Source organism: Castanea sativa, chromosome 3 (assembly GCF_040712315.1).
Source record: "Castanea sativa cultivar Marrone di Chiusa Pesio chromosome 3, ASM4071231v1".
In the NCBI taxonomy this organism is placed as follows: Eukaryota; Viridiplantae; Streptophyta; class Magnoliopsida; order Fagales; family Fagaceae; genus Castanea; species Castanea sativa.
This window is the reverse complement of record NC_134015.1, coordinates 43,057,140-43,071,766: the sequence shown is the minus strand read 5'-3', so window position 1 is coordinate 43,071,766 and position 14,627 is coordinate 43,057,140. Positions and strand designations below refer to the sequence as shown.

The 14,627-nt window shown below is 36.1% G+C and overlaps 1 protein-coding gene across 1 annotated transcript; it reads left to right on the top strand.

The window, feature by feature from the left end:
- Positions 1–50: 50 nt before the first annotated feature.
- LOC142628999 (uncharacterized) lies at positions 51–3,925 on the top strand. The gene is made up of 5 exons (XM_075803005.1): positions 51–921; positions 1,132–1,549; positions 1,746–1,818; positions 2,069–2,248; positions 3,227–3,925. Exons 1-5 carry the CDS (start codon positions 51–53, stop codon positions 3,923–3,925), a joined length of 2,241 nt encoding a protein of 746 aa, XP_075659120.1.
- Positions 3,926–14,627: the final 10,702 nt, after the last annotated feature.

Below are 14,627 nucleotides of genomic sequence, written 5' to 3'. Positions count from 1 at the left end.
TTTGTTCAAGCATTATTGATAAGGTTTGGTTATCTACTTATGAGGATCCAATGGAGGCTCTGACCAGGTTGCGACAAAAAAGTAATGCGGTTCATTACAAGGGGCGATTTGAAGCTCTCTCTAACGGAATTAGGGATTTGTCAGAGAACCATAAACTGAGTTGTTTCCTCAATGGTCTTAAAGATGAAGTCAAGTTGCTTGTGAAAATGCTTAATCCAAAGAATCTCAATGAGGCTTTTGGTTTGGCAAAAATTCAAGAAGAGTATTTGATGAGTAGAAAGAAGTCCCAAAGACCTTCTTCATTGGAATTGTCTAAACCTTCAATTCTTGGACCAAAACCTGATGTCAAGCTAGGCTCAAAGTTTAAGTTGCCCTTACAGAGGTTGTCACCAGCACAAATGGAGGAGAGAAGAAAGAAGGGACTTTGTTTTAATTGTGATGAGAACTTCCAGCCTGGGCATCCCTATAAGTCTGCTAAACTTTTCTTGCTTGAAGGTCTTTATCCATTCCAAGGTCCCAATTCTAATGTGCAACTGATAGAACTTAATGATAATGAGATGCCCTTGTGTCTTGAATCTGATATGCTTCCTTTCGAATCTATTGAGTCTGAATCTAAAATGGCTAAAGTAGAAATTACTCTTTACGCTCTCTTAGGAAGCCCTTCACTTGGTACCATAAGAATTAAAGGTAAAATTAATGGGCATTGGGTTTTGATCTTAATTGACACTGGCAGCACTCATAATTTCTTGGATGCTGCCATACTTTCCAAGTTACAGCTATGTTTAGATCTCACTGTTTCATTTGAGGTTAAAGTAGCTAATAGAGCAATAATTAAGACCAAGAGTGTTTGTTTGGATGTTAAAGTTGCTATGCAAGGTCACATGTTTTCAGTGGATTTGAATGTTTTGCCCTTAGGGGACTGTGAGCTAGTCTTAGGCACTTAATGGCTTAGGACTTTGGGTTTGGTTCAATTGGATTTTCAGAATATGTCAATGTAATTTCTGCATTTTGGTACCAATATTACATTGAGTGGCATGCATACTACTGATTCCACTCTTCAAGAATGTGAGCATTTCTTTAGACAATCTATCAAGAAGGGTTTTTTGCTGCAAGTAGTGTAATTGGGCTCAGGGATTTCTTCATCCCAGCACCAATGTGACCCTTTGATTGAGAAGTTGTTGATTAAATTTGCTTCTGTCTTTGATACACCCTTTGGTCTGCCTCTTTGTAGAGGCCATGAACATCGAATTGTCTTGAAGAAAGGGACTGTTCCAATCTGTCAAAGGCCTTATAAATACACTCACTTCCAAAAAACTAAAATTGAGAAAATCATTACTGATTTATTGGAAGTTGGTTCAATCAGGCCTAGTCAAAGCCCATTTTCTTCTCCAATATTGTTGGTAAGGAAGGCAGATGGCTCTTGGAGAATGTGCATTGACTATAGAGCTCTGAATCAGGCTACAATTAAGGACAAATTTCCCATACCAGTGGTGGATGAGTTGCTATATGAGCTTGCTGGTTCCACCATCTTTTCCAAGTTGGATTTAAGGTCTGGATACCTTTAGATTCGTATGAGAGAGAAGGATATTCCTAAGACAGCCTTTAGAACACATGATGGACACTATGAGTTCTTGGTTATGCCATTTGGCTTGACCAATGCTCCATCTACCTTCCAATCCTAATGAATGATGTTTTTAGGCATTATTTGAGGAGGTTTGTTCTAGTGTTCTTTGATGATATCTTAGGTTTCAGTTCTACCTTGGATCTTCACCTTCAGCGTCTCAGAATTGTCCTAGAGTTGCTACAGCAACACTAGTTGTATGCCAAGAGAAGTAAATGTGTCTTTGGCTATCCAGAAGTGGAGTATCTTGGCCACATTATCTTTGGCCAAGGTGTTAGTGCTAATCCAAGGAAGATTGCAGCCATGGTGACTTGGCCAACTCCTACTTCTGTCATGGCCTTGAAGGGTTTTTTGGGTTTAACTAGGTATAACAGGAAATTCATCAAGAATTATGACCAAATAGCTGCTCCATTGACTGCATTGCTAAGAAATAATGCTTTTGTTTAGTTTGCTGCAGCTGAACTAGCCTTCCATCAACTAAAAGCTGCTGTTAGCCAACCCCCTATACTAGCTTTGCCCGATTTCAACCAGCCCTTCATTATTGGGTGTGATGCATCAGGAAGTCGTTTAGGGGCTGTCTTGATGCAAAATCATGACCCATTGCCTTTCATAGTCAAACTCTCAAGGGTAAAGCTCTGAAATTGTCTACTTATGAAAAGGAATTGTTGGCATTAGTCACTACAATGCACAAGTGGAGACCTTATCTGTTTGGAAGGCCATTCATTATCAAGACTGATCAACAAAGCTTGAAGTACATTTTGGAGCAAAAAATTGCCAATCCTACCCAGCAAAAGCGGTTGGCTAAGTTGTTGGGTTACTTATTTGTGATGGAGTATAAAAAAGGTTGTGAAAACAAGGTGGCAAATGCCTTGTCGAGGAGGTCAGATTCTACTTTTGAAGGTTCAGTCAACCCAACTCCTTCTGATTCTTCTCCATCCTTGTTTTTAATTTCCTTTCCATGCCCTTCTTGGATTGAGGAATTGAAGGATAGCTATTACTATACCCCTAAGTTGGAGTAGCTATTACAGTAGCTTGAATTTGGTTCAGATTGTCCAAGGTTCTTTTCATTGCATAATGGCCTGATCTTGTATAAGGGTAGGGTCTTTTTGGGTCCACAATGCAACCTCCAATCTAAGATTCTTCATCTAGTTCATGATAGCCCACTAGGGGGCCATTCTGGGTTCCTCAAGTCCTTTCATAGATTGAAGCAAGATTTCTTTTGGGTGGGAATGAGATCAGACTTGAAAAAACATATTAGGGAATGTGGAGTTTGTCAACAAATGAAGCATGAGACTTGCAAACCTGCTAGACTGCTACAACCCATGCCAATCCCTAATAGGCCTTGGTTTGCTGTTAGTATAGATTTTATCAGTGGGTTGCCTATGTCTTAAAGGTTGGATACTGTGATGGTTGTGGTAGATAGGCTCACTAAATATGTCTATTTCATAGGGCTGTCTCATCCTTATTCTACTTCTAAGGTGGCTGCCTTGTTTGCTAAAAGTTTATTGAAATTGCATGGGATGCCTACCTCTATTGTGTCTGACAGAGACCCAGTCTTCACTGCCAAGTTTTGGGCTAAACTATTCAAATTTACATGGGGTGTAGCTGGCTATGTCTTCAGCATATCATCCCCAAACTGATGGCCAGACTGAGGTTATGAATAAATGTTTAGAGCAGTGTTTGAGGTCCTTTTCTACTGACAGGCCTACTGAGTGGTCAAATTGGTTGTACCTAGCTGAATTTTGGTTCAACACCAATCATCATTCAGCTACGAAGTTCACTCCATATGAGGCTGTGTATGGCTCTCCCTCTCCTTGTTTGTTGGATTACATACCTAGTACAACCCAAGTAGAAGTTGTGGATTCTCTTTTGCAATCAAGACAGCTTATTCTTTCCTTACTGAGGCAGAATTTGGTGACTGCCCAAGCCAAGATGAAGCAACAATGTGATCTCCATAGGTCTGAGAGGGAATTTAGTGTGGGTGATTGGGTGTTTCTTAGGTTACAACCCTACAAGCAACAGTCAGTGGCCTATAGGGCTTCTCATAAGCTCTCTCCCAAGTTTTTTGGGCCTTTGTTGATCCTTGAAAGAATTGGTGAAGTAGCATACAAGTTGGATCTGCCTGCTGGTTTTGCAATCCATTTAGTGTTTCATGTGTCTTGTTTGAAGACTAAGCTGGGCAAGCAGAATGTGTCTATGTCTTTGCTTCCATCTGTGAACTTTCAAGGCTTCCTTACACCTAAACCAATAGTTGTTCTTCAGATCACCAGGTCTCACAAGCTTCGAAATAGGACTATTACTTAACATCTCATTCAATAGCAAGGTGGGACCGTTGATGATGCTACTTGGGAGGACTTGTTTCATTTGCAGCAACAATTTCCCCATTTTGTGGGCTAGCTATTCTAAAGGGGGAAGGTGTTGTTAGGATCCTGATTGTATGGTGCTTAGTGTGTGCTTAGTTGTAATGTGTTGTGATTAGTTGTAATATAACCTTGGTGTTGTATTGGTGTTGTATCTCAAGTTAGCTGTAAAGACTATTGGGTAGTTAAGTCTATTAGTTAGTTAAATGGTACTAATGACGTGGAGTTAGTTAAGGGAGGAGTTAGTTAGTTACTGATAGCTCATGAGAATTGATTGTAATTGTATATATCTGAGTTGATGAATGACAAAGGGTAAGAAAATACATTTCAGCTAACTTCTCCTTCTTTTCCCTAACCCCTATTTAGTTCTGGAGGTAGTTCCCTCAAAGCAACACTCTCTCTTTTCTCTAGTCTCCATATCCATGATCTTCTTCCTTCCTTCTATTTTCTAATTTAGCTAAGCTCTTAACAATACATTTTTGGCTAATGAGGGTATATATAGTATGGGTGAAGGGTAAGAAAGTCACACTTAAAATCCTCCAAACAGAGAGTTTCACGGGTATCTCGTGGGCTGACCCTTCTTGCGAGACACTCACAAAACTGACAACCTAGCATGACTCTTCAGCTTCTAGCATGTACTTCTCACGTAGCTCTTTCGCGGTAGGCTTCTCACGAGACACTCATGAAATCCACTTGCTAATCCAATACATGCTCGATTCTTCACCAGCTTAATACTAAATTCAATACAATAAAATCCTACAAAATACAAGGAACAAAAATAAAGCAGTTCCAACACTTTTTGTCATGGAATAAAATCAACATAAAACATAGTTGTAAATCACAACTTTACAGACCAAAACTAACCTAAGTCCTTTATGGTGTGGGCATATTGTTCATTTTACTGAGAGTCCAGTCAGAGTTCATTTTAACCATTCACGCGTGCAGGAAGATCATTAAATCGCAACTGTACATTTGCTTAAAAAATATTATGAGTATTCTGTGATTTACATAACACAGTTAACAGAGAGTTAGAGAGCATAACAGACACTCACTCCCATAGCTGACCATGCATGTTATGTTTTTCTTGCTTCTTGTCATTTTTCTTCAACTAATATAATGGCCTGAAGCAGAGTTCTCTGTACATCAAAAACATGGTTTTTCACCTCTTCTGCTCAGACAAATGGGTTTTCCACATAAATATTGTGTATTCTTTGTGTTATTTCTTTCTACTAGTATTTAAGTACGCCAGCAACAACTAATAAACCGATCAGTGATACATCAGTGGCAACCAAATGTATTGTTAATCCATTAGCTTAAAACCGGTGCCTTTTAAACCATCCTTAAAAGTTAAAACCTATAACTACTCTCTACAGTAGGCCTCAACTTACATGTTGTAATTGTCCTCCTCTTAATTGAGGCATTATTGAACAAACTCTAGTGTAAGTTGTCTTATTAACAAAGTCCTCTTAAAGTTGTCAAGTTATTGTGTCATACTACTAATGAATAAGATAGCAGATGAATGTTTCACAAAAACCCAAGTGTCATGCTACTAGTTATTAGATTATATACTACCATATCCTACTCAAGTGTTGCATTACTAGTCATATGTCAAATGCTAGGCTATAGGCCACCGCGTAAAACAATGTTTTTTTTTTTTTTTAATTATCCAAAAAAATAAAATCAACATCCAAGACATTATGTATTGACCAGAATTATTTAAAGGAACACTATCTCTGCACAGCACCCCTATATAATTGATATAACTATTCCGGCCATGGTGGCTTGGCTTTCAATCAGTGTTGCTGACAGCCACTTTAGCCTCAATTGTATTATCTCAATCAATCTCCAAGCAGTCTTGTATTATCTCAATCCTGGTTCATTGTGCTAAGATTTTCCTTCTAATTTTTTTTTTAATTTTTTTTAATTTTTAAGTTTGATATATAAAAATGATATATGAACAAAAACTACATAAGAATGTAGAGAAAAAAGAAAAAAATAAAAGAAAAAACACACGAAAGTATGAAGGGGTTCTCCCTTGACAGAACCGATTCTTTAATTTAACCAATACGTCCCATCACTGTTTTAAAAACTGGCCGGTCCGACCGGTTCAACTGGGAAAATTGGTGCAATCCGGTCCGGTTAAATACCTCAAAACCGGTCAAAAACCGGAAATTTTGAAAAAAATGGTTTGATTTTCGGTTCGATTTTTAAAATCATGCGTCCCATAATTGATTAATACTTTGCTTTAATTTTTTTTAATTAATATTTATTTGTATGTCAGAGTTTGGAAAGTTGATATCAACTTCTGCCACTTGTATCTAATTAAAGATCATTTGACCCAAAGTTCATGGATTCTGATCTTCATCGTTTCTTTTAATGTCATTCTCGCTCCATAAATTATATATATACATTAATCATTATAGCAAAAAACTAAAAAACAAAATTGTCAACGTGGAAACCGTATAGCATCAGCATCCCCAAGTATCACTATGAATACCAAAAACGAATGAGACCTACAAATATAGTTTTGAAAACCGGACCGTTAATAGAACCGGACAAATGAGAGGTTCAAGATTTTTAAGGTTGAACCGAGGCCGGATTGTAATGACATCATAAATCATTTAATAATCAAATAATCAAATAATCAAATAATATAATAATGAGCAATCTTGATTTAAAAAATATATTGAAATTAAATAATTTTCAAGTATATTATCACAAATTTAAATAATAATAAATAATAAAGCATAAAACTATACATTAAAATTACAATTAATCATTCAAGTAATTAGTTATAATGATTATTTTATTGGTATGTTTAATGTTTTATATAATACTTTAAAGTAAACAAAGAGATGTTATTTTTTAAGAATAAAAAAAGGAAAAATTAAAACAAAAGCTGAATTAGCAAAAATAAAAATAAAAATTGTCAACTCCTTAAAATCAATTCATTGTCATGTCACCTAGGGCCCTAGGCCAAGTCTCAGCATTGGCCTTTTAAGTTTAAACTAAAGAAGATTTAAATAAACAATGAAAAGAACTAACTCATTTCCCACTAAAATTACGGTTTCCAAGCATCTGATACAGTTTTCCAAGCAATTTGATAAATATTTTTTCAATCCCTTACATTGTCCTCCCAACCCATTCTCAATTTTCGTCTCTTCCATCCTCTCCCCCACTTCTCTGTCTCTATGTCTTCTGCAGTTCCTCAAAAAATCTGTAACAACAAAGTCTCTCTTTTACAGGTTTGATCTTCATTCACTCTACCTCCTTCTTTCTCTGCCTCACTCTTTCTTCGTTAAAGAATAGATCCGACAACAAGAAGCTATTTTATATGAAGACCGAAACTATCCATCACGGCTTTTGCTGTGAAATTTTTCGAAGAAGTAACAAGCAAACCCGTGTCCAGTTTTGAAAACTGCACGGTTTGACCACAGTTCAAGGGCTTCACGGCAAAAATAGAATTTTTGGTTTTGTAAGTTTAAAAAATCGGAGTGTTCACCAGTTTTCAGTTAATTCGGTCCGACTGTATAGTTCGGTCCGGATTTAAAAACCATGCCTACAAGTTGTGTCACGCTCCGAACCTAAATGAGTTCAAAGCATGAGAAAAAGAATTACCGTTAGAAACTGTAGGGGATTTTTTTTCCTCTTTCCTCATAATAAATATAAATAGACATACTGAACTCTCCACAATATAAGTCAGAGCTCTATAACATATTTACAACAATATCAACTACAAATTATGTCTCCAAATATATATAAAATTCCAAAACTCCGAATAAATCAACACAAAATCGCAATCCTTCCTAGGATACGCAACCTCAAACATAAAATCTATATCTACCACACTCAAGGCTAACAAATTTCAACAGCCCAACCTCTAGTAGAATTAGCTATGGCCTCAATAAATTTAGTAAATAGAGTCACCAACCATTTATAGCACAAATCACCCAATTTAGCATAGTACTTTAATAACCACCAATAAACTAGGCTCCATGCCCGACATATTGCTAATTGATCTGTAAAACTATTAGAAAGTGAGATGAGCTAAAACCCAGTAAGTAGCATAATTAATAGGGGTAGGGGAAATGAAAATTTCATGATAATGAGCATTTTACAAAACATGCTATAATTTGGGAATTTCCATTTACTTTATGCAAAATAAATTTAATTAACAACATGACAAGAATGATAGAAATAATGTAGTACCAAGCTTCCCAAAACAACTATGAAACGACATATTATTCACTGAGAGCTAGAAATATATCCAATACTATTTCAAACCCAAACCTCGCCCAAGGCCATATAAGAAGGTGCCACAAAGACGGAAATGTCACCAAGACATATTGCCACAGATAGGTTAGAACCCAAACATAATCGCATGATATGTACATCTTTTGGCATGTGGTCTATTGGCCCTATGGGTAGTAGCATCACCCACGCCCTTAAGAATTTCTCTCCCCCCTACAGGCAGCAAGGGATAACGCGCCATATATTACCTCTTTTGCATGTGATCTATTGGCCCTGCCTAGCCTCACCCACACACTCAAGAATTTCCCTTTTTGCCCTATGGGCAACAGGGAATGATGCGTCACATAGTACCCATGTTGCATGTGGTTGTTTGGCCCTATGGGCAGCAGCCTCACCCTCACCCTCAAGGATTTGCCCATGTCATGCAAAGTGGGAAACTCCAAACTGGCTTGTCGTTACAAAGACAAGACAATCACACATCACAAAGATGGGGTAATCACATGTCACACAGACGTCATCACAAAGACGGAGTAATCACCAATATCATAGCACCAAGGCAAACCCACATCAAAAGCTCACAAGTTAAATGTATTCAAAATACATAGTTTACTTCCAAGTAGTTTCATAAAATATTTCAATAACCAAATATTCACAATATTCTCACAATCCTCGAAACTATTTCTTGTCAAAAATATTTTGCATCAATTTCCCAAATAATACAAGTTAAGATAAAGTGTCTTTAGTATTTTCAAATAATATCATAAATCCATGAAATCCATAATCAAAGGAATTCAAAGATACTTTTCTTTTCCATGCCAAATATTCATTCATTTCTTCATATTCAAATATTAAACATGATGTGCCTTTCATATATAATCGTATATAGTAGGGTCACAACACGACATTTTTAAACTTTACGAAAGATATAATTTCTACAATTAATTTTCAAAAATGTATTTAACTCAAAAACAACACTTCATGTCATATGATTATTTTTCTAAAAATCCCATTAAAAAGCCACTTTCCTCGAAAATCCAATCCAAATTTACCTCGACCAGGTAGTACATTCACCAATCAAGTTATTGGGTCCACCAAGTATCTTGGAATCTAGAAACACCAGTATCAAGCCTATTAATAATAAGGTCTACTACAAATTACACTATCATATTTGTCTCCATAAATTGGAAAGGATCTGATAGGCCAAGAATGTATTGTCCCCTTGTGATGGTTTTGTTGATTAATTAGCTAAGTTTAATCAATCAATCAATTTAACATGCAATGTACGTGGCAGCACAAACAATTTACCAACTAAATAAATATGGAATGAAAAATAAATTGACACGGTGATTTGTTTGCGAATAGGGAAAATCTCTGAGGCAAAAACCCTACTGGGTGATTTTAAGGTTACCACTCCCTAGAATTCACTATTATCAAAACAAGCAGTTACAAGTAAAGGAATCTTAGTACTTTATACCAACCTACAGTTGAACCCTTACCCTAATACCCAATTGGACTTGTTCAGTAGTGACAATCTCTCCTTGTATTGCACGGCTCCAGTACATAACTAACCAATAGATGCGCGGATCCCAGTACGTGACTTGATCACCAACTTGAGAAGGATGTTGGCTGCAAAGTTCTTCTGCTCATCCCACGATGAAGATCATGAAGTTGCTTGGTCACAAAACCCTACTATGTATAAACACAACAGCTTCTTTAAGATGAACTAGGGCAAACTAATTTTCCAGTCACACTTTTCTTTACACTTGTGGAATTGGGCTCTTGTGCAACTGTGCAACTTGTGACGGCCCTTAAAATAATCCTTATATATGTTTAGAGTTGTGAGAAAAGAGATCCCAATCATACATTCATGGATTGGATGTAAATCAGCTCTGAAAAACTGAATTTCATAAATCTCGATAGATACCCTATATATCGAGCAACTATCGAGCCTTGGGCTGAAACAGCTCTTTTAAACCTCGATAGATACTAGCTGTTGAGCTAGCTGTCAAGTTTTAATGAACAACACATCTTCACTTGATTCTTGGATAGATTTGCATGGCTTTAACACTTGAACTTGAAACTTTGTTTCTTGAAGCATTAAGCACACTAGATCTACCTAAATACAAGTAAAGTACATTTTGTTAAAGGATTAGCCAATACATAAAATGTTGACATATGTTCCTAACATGAATCACATATGTCCTAACAATCTCCCCTTTTAGCAATCCATGACAAAAACACAACAAACAAATGAACATATGAGAGAAGTCATAAATCACTTAACTCATACTCACTTGTTAAGTACAGTAAAATCTATCCTAACACAAACTCTTGAAAAACTTTGCAAGAAGAGAGTTCATGGCAAGGAAGACTTTGACAACCTGTATTTCTAAAATACTTAAACAAAACTCATCAAGGCATCTTAGTGTGAGACAGAAGTAAAAGATTGCATACAATATATAAGAAGCATGTGCATAAAGAGAGAGAAGAAACAACATATGTAAAGATGGGTGAAAGAACTGTAACAAACAACCTCAAATGTATATATATTAACAAGTACAAGGTTTGCTATCACAACGTGATCACAAGATCTAAGGTACATGAACAATGTATCTAAAATATAGAGAAAAGAAAAAGATACATAAAAATCCTCACTACATCCCTTAAGATATGAACACTCCCTGAACAAAAATCTCCTATACTAACCCTCCTCCTATGAGTATGACTACTCTCATATCCAAAACTACTCCCCAATTTTCTCACGAGTGATAAGGGTAAGTACATCAAGTAGACATCTCATAAGCACTGGGAAAGCTAGCATCATCATCCTCATCAGCATCAACATCACCATCATCGTCCTCATCCTCAGAAGCCTCTGGAGTAAGAAGCAACGAAGCCACCCATGATAGCTCACTACAGCAAAATGTATTTTTAGTGACAAAAATTAGTGAGGAAATATTTTTCATCGCTAAAAATACAGCTTTAGCGACGAAATATGAATTTCGTCACTAATAATGAAAAAAATTATAACATTTAGAGATGAAAAAATATTTTGTCGCTATTGTGATCTGAAAAATGGGCGCCAGCAGAGGGAAACTTTGGCACGAGCAAAATTAATCTATAGTGACGAAATATTTCGCCGCTGAAAGTTGAAATTTTTAGTGACAAAGTATTTCGTCACTATAGGTATTGCTATGGATGGTATTAGTGACGAAAATAATTTCATCGCTAAAAGGAAGAATTAGCAACAGAAAATAGTCGTCACTAAAAATAATAATAGTTTTGCACTTCCATATTTTTAGCAATGAAATCACAATTCGTCACTAAAAGTATGCTATAGCGACAAAATATGATTTTCGTCTCTAAAAATCTTTACTAAAGCTGGGTTCTTTAGTGACGAAATTGACTTCCGTCGCTAAAAACATAAAAGCCTACTACTTTTTGCGATGAAGAGGAAGCAATAGCGACGAACTAATTCGTCACTAAAGACCACTATAAATAGCCATGACCTATTATATTTTCTTCCTATTTTTTCCTAAGCCTTTAGTGTCTAAAGTTCCCAGCCAAAAGAACCCAGCCCACCCCGATCCCAAAACCCAGCCTTCACCTTCACCTTCACCTTCACTGTCGCCGATAAGAAGCTAGTCCGTCGCCGATAGGAACCCAAACCGTCATCGATTACCATTCATGACGGTTCCGAACCCAAACCCAAACCCAAACCCAATTGTTACCCAAACCCAATCGCCAAAAAGAACCCAGTTCGTCACTGATAACCGTTGCCGATAAGGACCCAAACCGTCGCCGATAACCATTCGCAACGGTTTCGAACCCAAACCCAAACCCAATCATTACTAACATCTTCACCTTCGTTCTGATAACCGTCACCGATTAGAACCCAGTCCATCGCCGATAACCGTTGGCGACAGTTCCAAACCCAAACCCAAACCCAATCGTTACTAACCCAAACCTAAACCCAATTGCCGCTAACCATTTGCAACGGCTCCGGCAACCGACGCCGATAACCATTCGCGATTTGGACATCTTGACGATTTGGACATCTTGACGATTTGGACATCTTGACGATTCGGACCACCCATTCGGACTCTTGCAACTCCTTCACTGATCGAATCGGGTAAGCCTCTTGACTTCTCTGTACAATGCATTTTATTTTATTTTATTTTATTTTTTTTAAAACAATAAATTCTAGGAACTATGAAAAAGAAAGTTGCTTCAAAAAAGCTTTGCGAATGATTAAAAGCAAATGGAAACAAGTTGCTAGATCATTTTTTCAATTTTTTTGTTCCTTTGTTTTAAAGCTTGTGAAGTTGCTAGGTCTTATATATGAAATTAGTAATATGGGTAAGTTTTATTTATTTATTTTTAATGCTTTGGATTATTCCCTGTAATCTTATAGGGGTTAGTTCATTTTGTACGTGAAAGAGTTTTATATAAGAAGATGTTAAAATGCCATAATGCAGAAATTGAGAAATGCCATAATGCCAACGTTAAAATTTGCCATGTTTTTTGAAACTACAAGGGTTTAAGGCTTTTGTGAATAAAGTCTGGTTTTTTTATATGTTTAGAGCACATTGGGATTTTTTGGTTTAGACTTAAACATTGTTGTGCCCATGCTTTTTATGCTATACTCATATTGATATTCATTTTGTATGTTGTAGTTGGAGTATTTGGTGGCTTTGGTAGCAAGGAGTGGGTGGCTATTAGAATAACAAAAACATTTGGGTATGTCTCATTCATGGGTTCGAGCCATTTCAATCCAGAAGAGGCAATGTGGTCTTGTTGGTTTACTTCATAGAAGCACTTCTCTACACAACTGTGTGATTGACCCAATCCCATATATATATAATTTTAGAATAATGCACCGTTTAATAGATACAAAATTATGTTTTTTTAATTATTAGTTTGAGTATTATTAGAAATTTAATGGATTTTGGTTGAATGTGATGACAAGGTTAGTGATTGTTTGGGTTGCTGTGGGGGAATAGAAAGAGGCTTAGATTTGTGAAAGTCAAAGACTAAAGCTTAGCCAACAAATCAGACTTGTATGCATGGCTTGATCATAATAAGTAAACTCTATTTAAATACCTATAAAACTCTATACTTGTAATGTTTGTGATTGGTTTTGTGGTGGGATGTTGTGTTGGAGCAAGCGGGTGGCTTGCATGGTGTTATAAGGTGGTTTAAATTCATATTGGGAGTGTTTTTAGTTTCTTGCAAATGTGAATGGACCTTGTTGATTAGATGTGATGAATAGTCCTTTAATTTATTTCAATACTTGTAAAAACCCTATACTTGTAATGTTTTGTGATTGGTTTTGTGGTGGGTTGTTGTGTTGGAGCAAGCGGGTGGCTTGCATGGTGTTATAAGGTGGTTTAAATTCATATTGGGAGTGTCTTTAATTTCTTGCAAATGTGAATAGACCTTGTTGATTAGATGTGATGAATAGTACTTTAATTTATTTCAATACTTGTAAAAACTCTATACTTGTAATGTTTGTGATTGGTTTTGTGGTGGGTTGTTGTGTTGGAGCAAGCAGGTGGCTTGCATGGTATTATAAGGTGGTTTAAATTCATATTTGGAGTGTTTTTAGTTTCTTGAAAATATGAATGGACCTTGTTGATTAGATGTGATGAATAGTACTTTATTTAATTTCAAAACTTGTAAAAACTCTATACTTGTAATGTTTGTGATTGGTTTTGTGGTGGGTTGTTTTGTTGGAGCAAGCGGGTGGCTTACATGATGTTATAAGGTGGTTTAAATTCATATTAGGAGTGTCTTTAGTTTCTTGCAAATGTGAATAGACCTTGTTGATTAGATGTGATGAATAGTACTTTAATTTATTTCAATACTTGTAAAAACTCTATACTTGTAATGTTTGTGATTGGTTTTATGGTGGGTTGTTGTGCTGGAGCAAGTGGGTGGCTTGCATGGTGTTATAAGGTGGTTTAAATTCATATTGGGAGTGTCTTTAGTTTCTTGCAAATGTGAATAGACTTGTGCATTCATGAATGAAATAGAATTTTATCTAAGTAGCTTATAGACTTAGATGTTAGAATAAATTATGCATGAGTTGTCTTTATTTTAACAATTGACCCACACTACATAGTGTGACTACTTTCTTTGATGCATTATTTGAAACTAATTGTATTATACTGCACTTGAAAATCTATATTTGCTTTCTACAACTTATACATTAGGAGTTGTGATTTTAACTCATTGTTATGGCTACTCTTAATGCATTGTTAGAAATGTTTCTTATAACATAGTTAATATTTTTACTTTACGATTTTAATGTAATATTGTTTTTATATTTGTGCAGATTTCTTATTGGTGGCTTTTAGGGGATTTAGTTTTGGCATTACTTGAAGACATATGAG

What these genes read in the sequence shown, in the direction of transcription:
- LOC142628999 (XM_075803005.1), top strand. Translation starts at nt 51, where the DNA reads ATGGAGGCTCTGACCAGGTTGCGACAAAAAAGTAATGCGGTTCATTAC. An exon ending in TGTTTTGCCCTTAGGGGACT is followed by an intron (nt 922 to 1,131) that starts GTGAGCTAGTCT and finishes AATTGGGCTCAG; the next exon opens with GGATTTCTTCATCCCAGCAC. An exon ending in TTGCTACAGCAACACTAGTT is followed by an intron (nt 1,819 to 2,068) that starts GTATGCCAAGAG and finishes GCTTTTGTTTAG; the next exon opens with TTTGCTGCAGCTGAACTAGC.